This window comes from Haliotis asinina, chromosome 4 (assembly GCF_037392515.1).
Source record: "Haliotis asinina isolate JCU_RB_2024 chromosome 4, JCU_Hal_asi_v2, whole genome shotgun sequence".
NCBI classification, from domain to species: domain Eukaryota; kingdom Metazoa; phylum Mollusca; class Gastropoda; order Lepetellida; family Haliotidae; genus Haliotis; species Haliotis asinina.
In genome coordinates, this window is record NC_090283.1 from 4,978,577 (window position 1) to 4,997,500 (window position 18,924).

General features: G+C 40.7%; 2 protein-coding genes across 2 annotated transcripts; one reads left to right on the forward strand and one right to left on the reverse strand.

Annotated features, from left to right (window-relative positions):
• The first annotated feature begins 8,928 nt into the window (after window positions 1-8,928).
• On the forward strand, window positions 8,929-14,680 carry LOC137282205 (uncharacterized). Its single transcript, XM_067813935.1, has 6 exons — window positions 8,929-8,942; window positions 9,437-9,656; window positions 12,349-12,622; window positions 13,027-13,313; window positions 13,500-13,773; window positions 14,403-14,680. Exons 1-6 carry the CDS (start codon window positions 8,929-8,931, stop codon window positions 14,678-14,680), a joined length of 1,347 nt encoding a protein of 448 aa, XP_067670036.1.
• A 2,779-nt stretch (window positions 14,681-17,459) lies between these two features.
• Window positions 17,460-18,632, reverse strand: LOC137282208 (ankyrin repeat domain-containing protein 50-like). Its single transcript, XM_067813942.1, has one exon. The coding sequence runs from the start codon at window positions 18,630-18,632 to the stop codon at window positions 17,460-17,462; it is 1,173 nt and encodes a 390-aa protein (XP_067670043.1).
• Window positions 18,633-18,924: the final 292 nt, after the last annotated feature.

The following is an 18,924-nucleotide window of genomic DNA, read 5'->3' on the forward strand; positions in this document are numbered from 1 at the left end:
AGACCACATCAGTGAAGTTAAACATTTGTTAAAGATCAAGGTATAATTTGTAATTCCTCGTGAACAAATCCTCTACGTGGCCCATTTCCAAGAAGTAGTACAGGTTAGGTTCTCTGTCTTTGATATCCACTCCATTAATATTGTACATTTTCATAGACCAAACAGGATCTGCTGCACGTTTACGGGTGTCTCCTTCATATTCACCTGGTTGACATAAATATCTAACAAGTGTGCGATCTGGAATTTTTTCTTCTTTTTTATGATGGGGTGCTGCTGCCTCTGCTACAACAGATTTCATACGAATTTCTACAACTGGTCTCTTATTGAGTAGTCTTGCTGCTTCATGATTCATAATGTCAACCACTCAAAGAAGTCATTGGTTGTGTGTGGGGGGCCCTAATTCTAGATTGCATGAATATTGGTGTGCAAGCAAACATTCGGCTGTGGTGCGATTATTACTCCCGACTATAGCATGACTTTGATGGTGTCTGCCTGTGCCACGCCTTACCTCGACATTGTGCTTGGCTAGCAGTTGTGACATGGCACCCAGGAATTCCTGGCCTGGGTTGACTGGCAGCTCCGAGGGCCACTTCAGCAGACTGCGTTTGTATATGTGTTCGAATATGTGGGCTACTTGAGTAGCATCCCTTGTGGCCAAGGGTTTGACTTCCTTATAGCAGCTGGCTATGTCTACAACTGTCAGCCTACTTACAGATTTTACCTCTGACCATATCGTGTGGAAGAAACAACAGGTCAGCCTGGTGAACTTGATTAGGTATATGAATACCGAATTTTCTCCTGTTTATATATTTTGTTGCCGGTAGGTATATCTGCCATATAGCTTGTTTTTGTACCCAGGCTTTGGCTTTTTCTTCCGAAACATGTGCATCTTTAGCTAATTTGTAAATAACGTCTACCCCTTTCCAATATCATCGTGAGCCGTAGTAAATTTTCTCCATTATGTATCTGTAATATGAATACTTTTATGGCTGTAAGCATAGGTATTGACACCATCAGAAGTTATCCATCATTTTGTATCCATCGGCGATAGAGACGTCAACCCGTAGATCTTATGCCCGTCACAAGAAAGTGTTTGTTCATCTGGTGTTTAAATGCTTTCTTCTCGAATAGGGCCTGTTTGTAGAGGGTATGCCTGATATGTTGTTTCACCACTTTCTTTTTCACACCTTTAGCCTTTCTTGTTTCAGCGTCGTCTGCTGTTTTGATAGAATACATCTTAGTCTCAACCCAACGTATTCGGTGATTGGTGTGCCCGCACATTCACATCCTTCATTTTACCTAATACCTTTTTGTTGACTTGGCTATGCATAGGGTGGTGTCTCGGGTAATCGCTGGTATCATACAGATGTATATTGTTTTTCATATACTGCATAATCAAGTGTGAGGATTATATAATACGACAGGGATGTGCATCAATTTCAGACTTATCCATAACTTTAATTTGCACACATTGTGAACCGCCCCTTGGTATTCCCCAGACAGTGATCTCGCTCTGAAACACCATTGAGAGGTTTACTGCAGATGTGACAATGTGTGCTTTTGTTGTGGGTTTCCCAATCTCCTGGGGTCGTCTTCCCCTTATATTTTGATTGATTGTACACCAAGCGGCTGAAATGTGTTATCGTTATGTAGTGATATTGTTCACCTTTTTGTATTAGAAATATATCAGCTGTTTTTCTACCCTCCTTTTACAATAAAGGACTTATCCTGTTGACTATGACTTTTTCCCTTCACATCCAAAGACACTTATAGCCAAATCTGGATTCTGTTTTTCTATTTTTGTGCACTGAGAGATAGGAGTGGGTTCCTCTATACCATCCCAAATGATCCCATCATCTTCTGGATAACTGGAAAGTCTGTGTGGATGTTTCTTGGCTGGAAATTTGGTGACTCTTAACGCTATCCTCATGCAATTATCCTCAGTATTTGGAACATTAACCATAGCGTGTTTGTCTGTGAAATATTTAGGAGTGGGTAAAGTTCTCTCTCCTTTCAATGGTACATAATTTGTGATATCCAGGTAGACCATGTCAGTCTTGTCAACCACCCAACCAGATCCCTGATTAGTGTACCGTTCTAATTCACAATTTTTTGCAAATGACCTGTCAACTGTGGAGTTAATAGCTTCTGAGTGTGGTGTAACTTCCTGTTTACCTCTGAAGTAAACATTGGTGTATTCAGTTGCTCCATTCACATCTTGTTTCTCTAGTGTCATGTTTAATGTGAACTAAAATTCAATACCTCTTAAATCTTTCATTTCTTCATCACTTTATGAAATACCAATAGTTTTATATCTCCAACGTCTATATTTTGTTGAACTTCCATCTTTCGACCTCTCAAATACTTTCCCATAGCACGCTCAGTAGGCGTGAATTGTAATTCTATAGGTTTTGTTCCTTCACAAGTTCAATGAGCTCAGACTTCCTCATACGGGAATACCCTTGGGAATATACTTTATTAGCTCTTTCACAGTGGGTGTTTTTTGATACTTTAACCTTAAAAAATCTAGTAACTCATGTTTCCTCATACGAGAATAACCTCACATTGCACATTCATGCACTTGCTTTTTCAACTCATGTACTGTAAAACATGTTACACAGTGTTTATGCTATATGTGAAACAATTGTCTAAAGGTACATCAAGGGAGTGATATAAAAGTACATCGAACAAGTGATATGCATTGTTTACCACCGTTGTCATAGAGCTATCATGTGATCACAGTAATACAGGATAGGCCGTTTAACCAAGATTATTGTTTTCAGTCCTGAGTAGCTCAATAGCTTGAGGTGCGAGCTTACCGTGGACAGTTGCGCAGCTGTGCATTGTGAGTTTGTTTCCCGCTGGGCCTCATGTTGACTTCCTTGTCATTTCGAGGCAAGGTATCACGATCATATCAGCCTCTCTGAAAAGGGCCTTTCTGAGCTGGGCACTCCCATGGTGAGAGAAGGCACCGACGCAGTCCTCCTTGGGAGAAATATGCAAGGAAATCTTTCTAAGATCACTTGAAGGACTGTGGCTTAGAACAGACCTCTTTTACTCTTTTTTTAATCTTTCTGTGGGGGTTTCCCCCACACCCCTGTTTATAGAGAATGAAGCAGGTAGTGGGGGAAACCAGTTTGTAGAGAATGAAACACGTAGAGTAGTAAAGGGAATAGGGTTTTTTTGGTACCATCCCAATAATTATAAGCCATCGAAGTTAAAAGGATATTTTAGACCCTAAAGTCACCTTATGTGAAAGCAGACACCTTATGTGAAAGTAGACGGAAAGTGTTTCTGAAAAAGAGGGTCTAGATTCGCGTCATTGGCTATTATGTGGTTTATATGGGGGGTGGCCCAAAACCCCTATTTCCTAAACTACTGAAGGCGACAACCAGCACTAAAACGTCAGTCCATTATTGTAGTAAAATCTTACACTCAAAATTCAGTTAATGTACTTCAGTTATACTAATCTTAAAATAACTGGTTTGAATTGTAAATCACAGATTACGCAAATAATAGGAAAAGATTTGCATACCTACTGTCAACTTGAATTAATGGTCATCCAGATGTGATCATCATATGCTATGGACTTATGATTGTAATATTCTTGGATCAAGTTAAATATTAACAAGAAACTGGTCACAAACACATTTCTCACTGAATGAAATGAATATTATTTACGCTACGTTTACCTAATTAACTAGTCTGTATAAGCACGTAATATCCCATACAATAACATCTTTTCAGAAGGAACTGTCAAGCATTATTTTGATGGAATCTTCAAATCTTTTTCCCCATGACTGGCTAAACATGCGGCAGTCCACAGAGATGAACATGGGCAGCACAAGTACCTTAGGCTTGAGCTATCAAGAACATAAGTACTAATTTCTAGTACCCACCAGAATTTGTACCTACTCAATCAGTGTTGAACATTTCTAATCATAAAGACAAATGCACGTCCACATACACATCCTAAATATACTGATTTCAAGCTTTTCTGAAAGTAAATCCTTGATACCAATGCAGTAAGTGATCATGCCAAAAATCAAGTATTAAACCTACCTATAATAATATATCATTATAACGTTTTTGGTTTAAAAGTTTTGTAATTGTGATAAAATGGTGACAAACAGAATGCTAATAAAGCACTTCAGAAACGTCTGGTTTTATGGAAGTACATGTCATGTTTTCAGTATGTTCACAGTGCCAAATACAATGTTTATCACATATAAACAATTATATTGTGGTATTTCTTCACATTCTCTATTATGATTTTGAATTTCTTCCATCAGGACGCCGTCTGTGCATGCCGGCAGCCAGAACAAACAGGTTCCGTCAATCTTTTGTACCAGCTGGTATTCGCTATTTTAACAACAGTTAATATTTTCTATAACTTTTTTACCATCTTATCCCGTGAGGCTTCTTTTTTACAAACTGTTTTCACCTTTTATCGCAGCATGTTAGTCCTATCTTACTGCAACATCTTAGTGCTCTTTGTATGGTATTTATCTATATGTGCATGATTTTAACGTTCTTGTAAAGTACGTTGTAATTCAGTGTTTTGTTTATGATGTAACCAAAATTTCACTCGGGATAATAAAGTATTATCTTATCTTATCTTATCTTATCTTATCTTATCTTATCTTATCTTATCTTATCTTATCTTATCTTATCTTATCTTATCTTATCTTATTGTTTTCTTTCTTCCTCATTGTCAGTATAAATTGCCAGCATTCATGTAATAGTGAAGAAATACCTAAACAGACAAACAGAAATCATTTTGAATTCTGGAGGCATCAGTTAGTGCATGTACATTTTAAGAGTAAACTGTCAATGTTGCGGAAGTTGTTCCATAACTGCATTCAGCGACCTTTTTAACTTAATTATATCACAACTAACTAACAGGGACACCTCTAACAGGCTATGATAAATATCCAGCAGTGTCCTGCACAGCTATGTTTACATGTGCTAACTATTTATTGCCAACTATTTATTGCCAACTTCAGACAGAGAACATATGCTATGAACTAGTTCACAACCCAGCCCAAAACCCTATCCCGGGACCCCATCCCAAGACCCCAGCCCCAGACCCCAACCTAAGACCCCAATCCAAGAACCTTGCCCAAGACCCGAGCCCAAGATCCCGTCCGAAGACCCAGCCCATGTCCCCAAACCAAGACCCCAACACAAGACCCCACCCCAACCCAAGACCCCAGCCTAAGACCCCAGCCCAAACGATCTGGTCGTGCCTCCAGGGTGAATAGGCACTCCCTCCTCTGAACTTCTGGCCCACACGCCCGATCTGTTTCACAATAGGCACTATTCAGGGACGGCTAACTTTATTACACGCAGTGGATGTAAAGGGAGAGTGAGCGTGAGTGTGAGTGTGAGTGTGAGTGTGAGTGTGAGTGTGAGTGTGAGTGTGAGCGTGAGCGTGAGCGTGAGTGTGAGTGTGAGTGTGAGTGTGTGTGAGAGAGTATGTGTGTGTGTGAGAGAGAGAGTGTGTGTGTGTGTGTGTGCGTGAGTGTGTGCGTGTGTGTGTATTTGGCGGCGGAGTATTGATGGTCGCCAATCACGAATACCGAATCCGTTTCTAACTTCATGTTCCCGCGATTGCTCTATGTCGCCCACAACGAAGGGCATCTGCTATTGAATTCTGACGACGATATATCTCCCTGAAAAGGTGCTTTGGTGAACAATCATGTGTCGTGCAACTGCACGTTGAGACTAGCCAGCTTCAGGGAGACAAATGGCGATATGACAAATGACTTCACTTAGACGTGACATTTTGCGTTCGTCAATAATATTCTAAATATAGTGACTAATCGACAGGCAGCGATTCGCCTTTTATACATTTCATCGCGATTATCTGATCTCTAACTTGCAGGTGCATTACATGTGAATTGTGTATTCACTGACTCTATACGCCGAAGTTGAAAATCATGCCGTTAAATACAGATAATTTTAAGAACGGTGCGTTTTGTTGTGATGTTTCAAGACATAAACAACACAGGACTGATAAACAGAGCAAAACTTTTAAAAAATGAATCATGTTTTAATTCACAGCTACATGATGCGTTTCGTTTTTTGGGAGGGTATATTCATTTCTGTTGAATGTGATGTGCATATCGCTCATAGATGTTTCAGTTTTCCGTTAATCAGTTGTTGAAAATGAATTTGCGATAATACCCTTGTGATAAAAAAACATACAGTGTATATTGTGATATTCATATACAAAAATGAAATATTAACAGGGTGATGTCTTACGAATAAGCAGACTCCCACCCCACTGCAAGTCGAAGACGTGTTTTCCCGGCTAAGTAACTGTGACACTTACATTAAACATGAGTTATGTATCGTTTTTGTACTATCTACACTATTTATGTCAGGACATATATGTTAATGTTTTACCTCCGTTCTGCTCCTCTGCTGGTTCATTCAGTCTCTGTAGCTGAACACTCACACTGATATCACCGGCTGGTATTTTCATATTTCGCAGAAACGCTACAACAGTCTCTTTCACATCAATCATTTTACACATCATTCCTAGGGCGTTTTTCCTTGTGTCATGTCGGAACACAAGTTTGACCTTCTGTTCAGGGTTACGTAAACTCGCCAACTTCACCGCTGGAGGATTGTGAAAATGATGTACCATATCGCAGTAGTATTTGTGTACATTTCCTGAATATACAATTCCACATGTCCCCGATGAAGGAATGCATGTCCACTCTGTAGAGTACACCTCAGCTTGTTCTTCGTTCTCGTTGAAATCAACCGTGAAGACGCCATCTTTGTCACAATGCACTGTAATAATATAAACAATATGCAGTAAGCACGTCAATGTAATATATTCTTATGTTGATATTAGATCGACCTATGAGACGATTCCTGACCCGAAAAGTTGTTTCACATTGCATCCATTGTTTGTTTCCTTATGATTGTACGGAAGCGTATTAGGGTCATGGTGAAATTTTTTTGGGGGGTGTCACTATCTCCTACGTAGGACGTAGTACTTACTATACTCTTCCAAAAAAGCAGGGGATCTTCATTTTTGAATTTACAATCAAACATATTTAGGAGATTCATCGAAGCCAATCAATGTTGATTTGATATTGCTGAATGTTTTCAGAGTGCATCACTATTTGGATTTCCTAACAACCATAGTTATTTGGAATGTATTTTGAAAGATGATTGGTGGGTGGCATGCAAATTGCATGCATACGATTCTCATTAAAAAAAACCAAACACTAGAAACAAACACTAACAAATGTGTGATGCAAGATGAGTGTCAAAATTAATGTTCTAATTGATTTCTCGACCTTCTTAAAAAAACGTCAAAATCAAGAATGGGACCCCATGCGCATGTATGGGGCTACTGCGGGCTATAGGGCTATAATAGTGGGAAATGGTGGTGCGTTCATAAGATGTCTGTCCTTGAAACGTTTGTTAACGTTTACACTTCCTATCCAAACTGAAAGTTCAGGTTCCCGTACTTATTTTGAAGAGTATATATCCATTTTAAGGTTCGGATTATATGAAGTGTGGTTATTGAGAAATGTATGGTTATGCAGGACGTTAAATAGTAGAAATGCACTTCAATGCATACTTATGACTCAAACGCAGTGTTACTACACAGTGTTATTGTGGTGTGTGTGTGTGGGTGGGTGGGTGGGCGGGTGTTTGTGTGTGTGTATGTGTATGTGTGTGTTTTACGTTTGGGAGACGTGAACCTTGATCTAATTGCAGTAATGGGTACACACACACACACACACACACTCACGCACGCACACACACAGAGGAGGAGGGATCAGTTTCTGATATGAAATTCTCGTTATGACACGTCCTCCTAAAGTTGTTCTTGTCTTCATATGAGGCTAGGTTGGATCAGATATAACGCTCGTTTCCGGTTTTATTTTCGGAATCGTTACAAGTTGACTTGTCTCGAGTGGAAAAGTGTTGAATGCGGCGTAAAGCAATACGGAATTAAAAGAAGGCAAAAGAATGTCATTATAGTTGTTTGTATAGGTATAAGGATATAAGTACGCATAGGTTGCCACTGATAGACGCATCTGTCCACGCAGATTATGATTAATGTGCAACTAACTCTGAAATATCCAGCGCATAATAGAAAAATGTAACTGCAACGCGTAACAACAGGGCAAACTGAACGCGAGGCAGTAAAGTGCACAGTCGGTGCAACACATGAAAGTAATATGCAACAAGTATACTACCCATCAAAAGTCTAGACTCACTTAAAACATCCACTATATGTTATATATGTATACATAGTTACAAGGAAGATGAATTTCTCCAAAAACGTGGGGAAACAACTGCAAACGTTACGCAGATTAAATGCACGAGGATGATTCATCAAATTGCTGAAAAGCATGTGCAAATATCGTGCATGTGAACTGCTGCGTTTTGGTGCCGAGTTTTGATAAGAATTTGCCATTTCTTACCGAGTTTAATCATTTGTTGAACGCATGGCAATAATCGTGTCAACGTTACGCATTTGTTTTGTTATACATCATTTCATGTATGAACAGTACCTTTAAACAGTATGGAATATTTTGCAAAATGTAGTTTATAACAGTTGACTGAAGTATACCACTACATTAACACTAGTGAGTCCAAACTTTTGATGTGTTGTATAGTTGAACACAAGAGTCTAATGGTGAAGGAAACAGTAGACTCTTATCTTCAGAGTAAATGAAACACATAATAGTAGATTCCAGTGGTAAATATAACACATAACTGTAGACTCTAAACATAAATGAAACACATGGCTGTAAACTCTAAAACAGTGACGGATCAGTCAAAAAGGAAATGGTTTCCGTGCCTGGGGGAACTAAGTTGACCATTTCATTTTAATGTATGTCAAAATATATCGAGCATCTCTAACAGGAGATACTAAGTCCTGCGTAGGAGATGCTAAGTCCTACGTAGGTAATAGTAAGTCCTACGTAGGAGATACTAAGTCCTACATAGGGGATATTAAGTCCTACGTAGGAGATACTAAGTCCTACGTAGGAGATATTAAGTCCTACGTAGGAGATACTAAGTCCTACGTAGGAGATACTAAGTCCTACATAGGAGATACTAAGACCTACGTAGGAGATACTAAGTCCTACGTAGGTGATAGTAAGTCCTACGTAGGAGATACTAAATCCTGCGTAGGAGATACTAAGTCCTACGTAGGAGATACTAAGTCCTACGTAGGTGATACTAAGGCCTACGTAGGAGATACAAAGCCTTACGTAGGGGATATTAAGTCCTACGTAGGAGATACTAAGGTCTACGTAGGAGATATTACGTCCTACGTAGGAGATACTAAGTCCTACGTAGGGGATAGTAAGTCCTACGTAGGAGATACTAAGTCCTACGTAGGAGATACTAAGGCTTACGTAGGAGATACTAAGTCATACGTACGTGATAGTAAGACCTACGAAGGAGATATTAAGTCCTACGTAGGAGATACTAAGTCCTACGTAGGAGATATTAAGTCCTACGTGGGAGATACTAAGTCCTACGTAGGGGATAGTAAGTCCTACGTAGGAGATACTAAGGCCTACGTAGGAGATACTAAGGCCTACATAGGAGACACTAAGTCCTACGTAGGAGATACTAAGGCTTACATAGAAGATTCTAAGTCCTACGTAGGAGATACTAAAGCCTACATAAGAGATATTAAGTCCTGCGTAGTAGATACTAAGTCCTACGTAGGAGATTAAGTCCTACGTAGGTGATACTAAGGCGTACGTAGGAGATATTAAGGCCTACATAGGAGATACTAAGTCCTACGTAGGAGATACTAAGGTCTACGTAGGAGATATTACGTCCTACGTAGGAGATACTAAGTCCTACGTAGGGGATAGTAAGTCCTACGTAGGAGATACTAAGTCCTGCGTAGGAAATACTAAGTCTTACGTAGGAGATACTAAGTCATACGTACGTGATAGTAAGACCTACGTAGGGGATAGTAAGTCCTACGTAGGAGATACTAAGTCCTACGTAGGAGAAACTAAGGCTTACATAGAAGATACTAAGTCCTACGTAGGGGATAGTAAGTCCTACGTAGGAGATACTAAGTCCTACGTAGGTGATACTAAGTCCTACGTAAGAGATGCTAAGTCCTACGTAGGTGATAGTAAGGCCTACGTAGGAGATGTTAAGTCCTGCGTAGGAGATACTAAGTCCTACGTAGGAGATACTAAGTCCGTAGGTGATAGTAAGTCCTACGTAGGAGATATTAAGACCTACGTAGGAGATAGTGAGTCCTACGTAGGTGATACTAAGTCCTACGTAGGAGATTGTAGGTCCTACGTAGGAGATGCTAAGTCCTCCGTAGGAGATACTAAGTCCTACTTAATATCTCCTACGTAGGAGATACAAAGGCCTACGTAGGGGATAGTAAGTCCTACGTAGGAGATACTAAGGCGTACATAGGAGATACTAAGTCCTACGCAGGTGATACTAAGTCCTACGTAGGGGATAGTAAGTCCTCAGTAGGAGATACTAAGGCCTACGTAGGAGATATTAAGTCCTACGTGGGAGATACTAAGTCCTACGTAGGGGATAGTAAGTCCTACGTAGGAGATACTAAGGCCTACGTAGGAGATACTAAGGCCTACATAGGAGACACTAAGTCCTACGTAGGAGATACTAAGGCTTACATAGAAGATTCTAAGTCCTACGTAGGAGATACTAAAGCCTACATAAGAGATATTAAGTCCTGCGTAGTAGATACTAAGTCCTACGTAGGAGATTAAGTCCTACGTAGGTGATACTAAGGCGTACGTAGGAGATATTAAGGCCTACATAGGAGATACTAAGTCCTACGTAGGAGATACTAAGGTCTACGTAGGAGATATTACGTCCTACGTAGGAGATACTAAGTCCTACGTAGGGGATAGTAAGTCCTACGTAGGAGATACTAAGTCCTGCGTAGGAAATACTAAGTCTTACGTAGGAGATACTAAGTCATACGTACGTGATAGTAAGACCTACGTAGGGGATAGTAAGTCCTACGTAGGAGATACTAAGTCCTACGTAGGAGAAACTAAGGCTTACATAGAAGATACTAAGTCCTACGTAGGGGATAGTAAGTCCTACGTAGGAGATACTAAGTCCTACGTAGGTGATACTAAGTCCTACGTAAGAGATGCTAAGTCCTACGTAGGTGATAGTAAGGCCTACGTAGGAGATGTTAAGTCCTGCGTAGGAGATACTAAGTCCTACGTAGGAGATACTAAGTCCGTAGGTGATAGTAAGTCCTACGTAGGAGATATTAAGACCTACGTAGGAGATAGTGAGTCCTACGTAGGTGATACTAAGTCCTACGTAGGAGATTGTAGGTCCTACGTAGGAGATGCTAAGTCCTCCGTAGGAGATACTAAGTCCTACTTAATATCTCCTACGTAGGAGATACAAAGGCCTACGTAGGGGATAGTAAGTCCTACGTAGGAGATACTAAGGCGTACATAGGAGATACTAAGTCCTACGCAGGTGATACTAAGTCCTACGTAGGGGATAGTAAGTCCTCAGTAGGAGATACTAAGGCCTACGTAGGAGATACTAAGGCCTACATAAGAGATACTAAGTCCTACGTAGGAGATACTAAGGCTTACATAGAAGATACTAAGTCCTACGTAGGGGATAGTAAGTCCGACGTAGGAGATACTAAAGCCTACATAAGAGATATTAAGTCCTGCGTAGTAGATACTAAGTCCTACGTAGGAGATTAAGTCCTACGTAGGAGATACTAAGGCGTACGTAGGAGATATTAAGTCCTACGGTGATACTAAGTCCTACGTAGGAGATGCTAAGTCCGTAGGTGATAGTAAGGCCTACGTAGGAGATGTTAAGTCCTGCGTAGGAGGTACTAAGTCCTACGTAGGAGATACTAAGTCCGTAGGTGATAGTAAGTCCTACGTAGGAGATATTAAGACCTACGTAGGAGATAGTGAGTCCTACGTAGGAGATACTAAGGCCTACGTTGGCGATACTAAGGCCTACGTAGGACATACTAAGTCCTACGTAGGTGATACTAAGTCCTACGTAGGAGATAATAAGTCCTACGTAGGATATACTAAGGCCTACGTAGGCGACACTAAGGCCTACGTAGGAGATACTAATGTCTACGTAGGAGATACTAAGACCTACGTAGGTGATTGTAGGTCCTACGTAGGAGATGCTAAGTCCTCCGTAGGAGATAATAAGTCCTACTTAATATCTCCTACGTAGGAGATACTAAGGCCTACGTAGGGGATATTAAGTCCTACGTAGGAGATACTAAAGCCTACATAAGAGATATTAAGTCCTGCGTAGTAGATACTAAGTCATACGTAGGAGATTAAGTCCTACGTAGGAGATACTAAGGCGTACGTAGGAGATATTAAGTCCTACGGTGATACTAAGTCCTACGTAGGGGATACTAAAGCCTACATAGGAGATACTAAGTCCTACGTAGGAGATACTAAGGCTTACATAGAAGATACTAAGTCCTTCGTAGGGGATAGTAAGGCCTACGTAGGAGATGCTAAGTCCTACATAGGAGATACTAAGTCCTACGTAGGAGATACTAAGGCTTACATAGAAGATACTAAGTCCTACGTAGGGGATAGTAAGTCCTATGTAGGAGATACTAAAGCCTACATAAGAGATATTAAGTCCTGCATAGTAGATACTAAGTCCTACGTAGGAGGTTAAGTCATACGTAGGAGATACTAAGGCCTACGTAGGGGATATTAAGTCCTACGTAGGAGATACTAAGGCTTACATAGAAGATACTAAGTCCTACGTAGGGGATAGTAAGTCCTACGTAGGAGATACTAAAGCCTACATAAGAGATATTAAGTCCTGCGTAGTAGATACTAAGTCCTACGTAGGAGATTAAGTCCTACGTAGGAGATACTAAGGCGTACGTAGGAGATATTAAGTCCTACGGTGATACTAAGTCCTACGTAGGAGATGCTAAGTCCGTAGGTGATAGTAAGGCCTACGTAGGAGATGTTTAGTCCTGCGTAGGAGGTACTAAGTCCTACGTAGGAGATACTAAGTCCGTAGGTGATAGTAAGTCCTACGTAGGAGATATTAAGACCTACGTAGGAGATAGTGAGTCCTACGTAGGATATACTAAGGCCTACGTTGGCGATACTAAGGCCTACGTAGGACATGCTAAGTCCTACGTAGGTGATAATAAGTCCTACGTAGGAGATAATAAGTCCTACGTAGGATATACTAAGGCCTACGTAGGCGACACTAAGGCCTACGTAGGAGATACTAATGCCTACGTAGGAGATACTAAGACCTACGTAGGTGATTGTAGGTCCTACGTAGGAGATGCTAAGTCATCCGTAGGAGATAATAAGTCCTACTTAATATCTCCTACGTAGGAGATACTAAGGCCTACGTAGGGGATATTAAGTCCTACGTAGGAGATACTAAAGCCTACATAAGAGATATTAAGTCCTGCGTAGTAGATACTAAGTCCAACGTAGGAGATTAAGTCCTACGTAGGAGATACTAAGGCGTACGTAGGAGATATTAAGTCCTACGGTGATACTAAGTCCTACGTAGGGGATAGTAAGTCCTCCGTCGGAGATACTAAGGCCTACGTAGGAGATACTAAAGCCTACATAGGAGATACTAAGTCCTACGTAGGAGATACTAAGGCTTACATAGAAGATACTAAGTCCTTCGTAGGGGATAGTAAGTCCTACGTAGGTGATGCTAAGTCCTACGTAGGAGACGCTAAGTCCTACGTAGGTGATAGTAAGGCCTACGTAGGAGATGTTAAGTCCTGCGTAGGAGATACTAAGTCCTACGTAGGAGATACTAAGTCCGTAGGTGATAGTAAGTCCTACGTAGGAGATATTAAGACCTACGTAGGAGACAGTGAGTCCTACGTAGGAGATACTAAGGCCTACGTAGGCGATACTAAGGCCTACGTAGGAGATACTAAGTCCTACGTAGGAGATATTAAGTCCTACGCAGTTGAATCTAAGTCCTACGTAGGGGATAGTAAGTCCTCCATAGGAGATACTAAGGCCTACGTAGGAGATACTAAGGCCTACACAGGAGATACTAAGTCCTACGTAGGAGATACTAAGGCTTACATAGAAGATATTAAGTCCTACGTAGGGGATAGTAAGTCCTACGTAGGAGATACTAAGTCCTACGTAGGAGATACTAAGGCCTACGTAGGAGATACTAAGTCCTACGTAGGGGATAGTAAGTCCTACGTAGGAGATACTAAGTCCTACGTAGGAGATACTAAGGCCTACATAGGAGATACTAAGTCCTACGTAGGAGATACTAAGGCTTACATAGAAGATAACAAGTCCTACGTAGTGGATAGTAAGTCCTCAGTAGGAGATACTAAGTCCTCCTTAATATCTAAGCCTGCGTAGGAGATACTAAGGCCTACATAGGAGATACTAAGTCCTACGTAGGAGATACTAAGGCTTACATAGAAGATACTAAGTCCTACGTAGGGGATAGTAAGTCCTACATAGCAGATGCTAAGGCCTACGTAGGAGATACTAAGGCCTACGTAGGAGATACTAAGGCCTACGTAGGAGATACTAAGTCCGACGTAGGAGATACTAAGTCCTACGTAGTTGATAGTAAGTCCTCCGTAGGAAATGCTAAGTCCTACTTAATATCTAGGCCTACGTAGGAGATACTAAGCCCTACATAGGAGATACTAAGTCCTACGTAGGAGATACTAAGGCTTACATAGAAGATACTACGTCCTACGTAGGGGATAGTAAGTCCTACGTAGGAGATACTAAGTCCTAAGTAGGAGATACTAAGGCCTACATAGGAGATACTAAGGCCTACATAGGAGATACTAAGATACTAAGTCCTACGTAGGGGATAGTAAGTCCTACGTAGGAGATACTAAGTCCTAAGTAGGAGATACTAAGGCCTACATAGGAGATACTAAGGCCTACATAGGAGATACTAAGTCCTACGTAGGAGATACTAAGGCTTACATAGAAGATACTAAGTCCTACGTAGGAGATGCTAAGTCCTACGTAGGAGATACTAAGGCCTACATAGGAGATACTAAGTGCTACGCAGGAGATACTAAGTCCTACGTAGGAGGTACTAAGGCCTACGTAGGAGATACTAAGGCCTACGTAGGAGATAATTAGACTAAAAAAATTCTACACTAGCCTAAATGACGTGTCACGGAGACAGTTAAGATTTTTTTTATTTGACTGATGTCAAAGAGACTGTAATCTTCAAAGTAAGAGTATAAAGGTTACCATTAAATATTATGTGGGTGGATCTATCTGTGGCAGACATCACTCAGGAGATGATGATAAACTGAAAAAAAGAATCCATTTGCTAACTTGTGTAAAGTTCCTGTATGTCGGACAACTAAACCCAAAATGGAACAGTATTTAGAGAATCGCGTTGTCTTCCTTACCTTATAAACTCTCCATTGCGCATAAAGATAAAGGCTTAAGTGGTACGGCTTATTACCATAAGCAAAAAGGTGTCTTAGATGACTATGGTCGCCACACAGCCCCTTTAATACCTATCCCCTATATGCGTCCAATGTTACTAGATTTGGTAAAACTATGTGAGGGAAATTGTAGGCGCACTTATGTTAGTCTTTAAAGCAAAATTTTTAACACGGAGGCAGAACAAAAATAAGAGAGAATTCTGTCATTTATTTTTAGTGATCATGGCCAGTCTGTAATTGCAAAACGGAAGACGTATTTTATATTTCGTGTATTTTATTCCAGTTATGAGGATTTACCGAAAGGTTCATGCTAGCACAACTATTCAATTACCTTTAAGTCACTTTTAGCTTTTTACAGGGGTCCCTGTACATGTGTTCCCTTGATGTGTGTATTCAATTTTTTTTAGCTATTTATACTGCTTACTACACAAGGACAGGTCTGATTTTGGAAAATATAAGAAACCGAAAAAGACTTAACGAACTGTTGCAAAATTATTATTATGTAATACATAACTGGAACATGTAATAACATAATTACAGAAATATGAACAGCTTACCGTTAGATATACATGCAACGCTACCGTCACCTGCCAGCTCGACAACACATAGTCCGTGCAATCCAGCAAAGCAGTCCTACTGGTTGTCAGTGTTGTTTGGCAGTCTTTGCCACGACATCACTGACAAATGTGTTTAGGCTAGCGAATGAAAATGTACTTCGACTTATCAATGCTGGATATTTGAATAACAAAAGTGTCCCTGAACGACCAATGCGCTAACTTACAACGCGCTGTCTTCATAACCTCCATTTCTAATGTCACCGCATAAGTGTAGAGGCTTTGAATAATTATTTAGTTCTTGAGACTTATAGGCGGATAGCTGTAGAGTTGTCAGCTAGTGTAACGGATCATATATATATATACATATATTTAGGGAAGTGAAATGGATCATTTAGGAAGACCGACACTAAGTGGTTACTGGTTGTGAAGTCCGTGTGTAGCTGACGCCTAAAGATGCAGTGTAGCATAGGTCTTCAGCAAACCATGCTTGCCACAAAAGGCGACTATGCATCTCGTAAGAGGCGACTAACGGGATCGGCTGGTCAGACTCGCTGACGATGCTTGTGCTGTTGATCACTGGATTGTATGGTTCAGACGCAATTATCTACAGATCGCCGCAGTATAGCTAGAATATTGTGCGTCGTAAAACTAGACTCGCTCACTCACTCCATTTGTGGCTTCAATTGCCTGTTGTTCCTGTCATCGTGCTACAAACGGAGTGAAACATATTTTCACTCACTCACTCTAAAGAAATGATACAAGAAGTATCTGCTGAAGTCTGAACCGGAGAATGTGATGTAGAAACACAATACAAACATAGTATTACAACATAATTTTTACTTCGTATTTACAAATGGAGTAAAGGTTTACAAAGTAAAACGCGTTATTGTTCATGTCACATGACCCAGTGGAGTGGCAGCACAAAATCAAAGCCATTCTTAGAACTTGAAAAGTCGCACATGACGGATAGATCGATGCTGATCTAGAATCTTCAAGATTGCCTTTGACTCCTAGTCTAACTAATACATCACTGCCCGCTGCAGATGCTAAACAGAAACAACAAACAATGCAATATATGTGCAGCAGTATGTTACGGCAAATACATCTGCCACAAAATGACCTGGAAGGTCGTGACTGTATTATCTCAAGGAGTACAGTAGTACATGATGATTTGACGGGGAATTTCTGCTGTACGATGCAAAGTCGAAAGATATGCATTTGGCAAACTAGTTTCAATGAAGCTTCAAGCATAACGTTTTATCTGTTAGAAATTGACAAAAAAAAGACCATTGTCAGTTTGATGAACAAGTTGAAACTATTCAATCCATGTAAAATGTAGCTACTGTTTACAACTAAACAAGTTTGTCCTTGGAACTACTGAATGTTGTTGTAGCAACAGGTGAAGGCTGTAACTATGTCCAGCTTCACCGGTAGAGCATAGAGTTTTGAACATGTTCCATCATCTGTAAGTGTCCGCCCATGGCGATCAGTTGAAGGACTCCGAAACCTCGGTCGTCAACTAGTGTCAGGTCCGCCCCTCTGTTGACGAGTATGTCAAACACGTCCTTGTGTCCACATGCTGCTGCCATCATTGCCGGTGTCCTCTGAGATTGTCCTCTACTATTGATATCAACAATTTCCTTTGATAAGACATCTTCAACAATAGCTTTGTTTCCTCCGATACAGGCCATGTGAAGGACTGTGTTTCCGTTTTCGTCTATCCTTTTCATGTCACTTTTGTTATTCACAAGAAAATCAAATACGTCTTTGTGTCCATTCTTTGCTGCAAACATTACAGCTGTCATCTGGTTTTGTCCACAGCTGTCAATGTGAATAAGACCCTCTGCCAGAATACACTTTACAGTGTCGGCATGGCCAAGAGCACAACTCATATGGAGAACGTTGTTTCCATTTTCACAGAATAGTTGTATGTCACCCTGGTTAGTTACAAGAAGCTTAAACACGTCTGCATGTCCACACTCCAGCGCAAGTATGGCTGGCGTCTTTCCATCATGGTCTTTGCTGTCAACAGAAACAATGTTTCTCTTGAGAATGTCGCCAACTATTGCAACATTACCTCCTACACAGGCAGAATGAAGGATACCTGTACCATTTCTATCTTCTAGTGGTAAGAGACATCCCCGTCTGACAAGTAGATCAAACACTTTCTTATGTCCACAGTTTGCAGCAAGCATCACTGGAGACATCTCGTTGTGCCCCCTGCTGTTAATATCAACACAGTCGTTGTTGAGGATATATTTCACCATCTCGACATGTCCTCCAATACAGGCCATGTGAAGGATGTTGTTTCCATCTGAATCAACAGTTGAAAGATCACTTCCGTTCTTCACAAGTAAGTCAAACACTTTCCGATTTCCAAACCTTGCTGCCGCCATCAATGCTGTTCTGTTACAAAGACCTGTAATGTTTCCGTCAACTAGTTTCTTTGACAGAACATACCTCACTATCTTCAGATGTCCTTTGATAGAAGCCACGTGAAGGACAGTATTACCATCATCATCTGTCAGTGACAGGTCACATCCTTGTCTCACAAGGAGGTCAACTAGTTCTCGGCGTCCACCCTCAACTGCTATCATGACTGGTGTCCTGCCACCCTTTCCTCTACCGTTAATGTCCACTAGTTTATGAGATAAAATTTGTCTGACTTGAGCAAGGGTCCCTCCTCTACAGGCCTTATGCAAAATGTTGTCTTCTCTGTCCGTCAATGTCGGATCTGAAAAAACTGTTTATACAGTTAGATGGAATAACAAATCTTATCATAGTAGGGATATCACGGAATTCATGATTATGGTGGACGTTTCTAGAGAGAGAGAGAGAGAGAGAGAGAAAGAGAGAGAGAGAGAGAGAGAGAGAGATCGAGAGATCAGC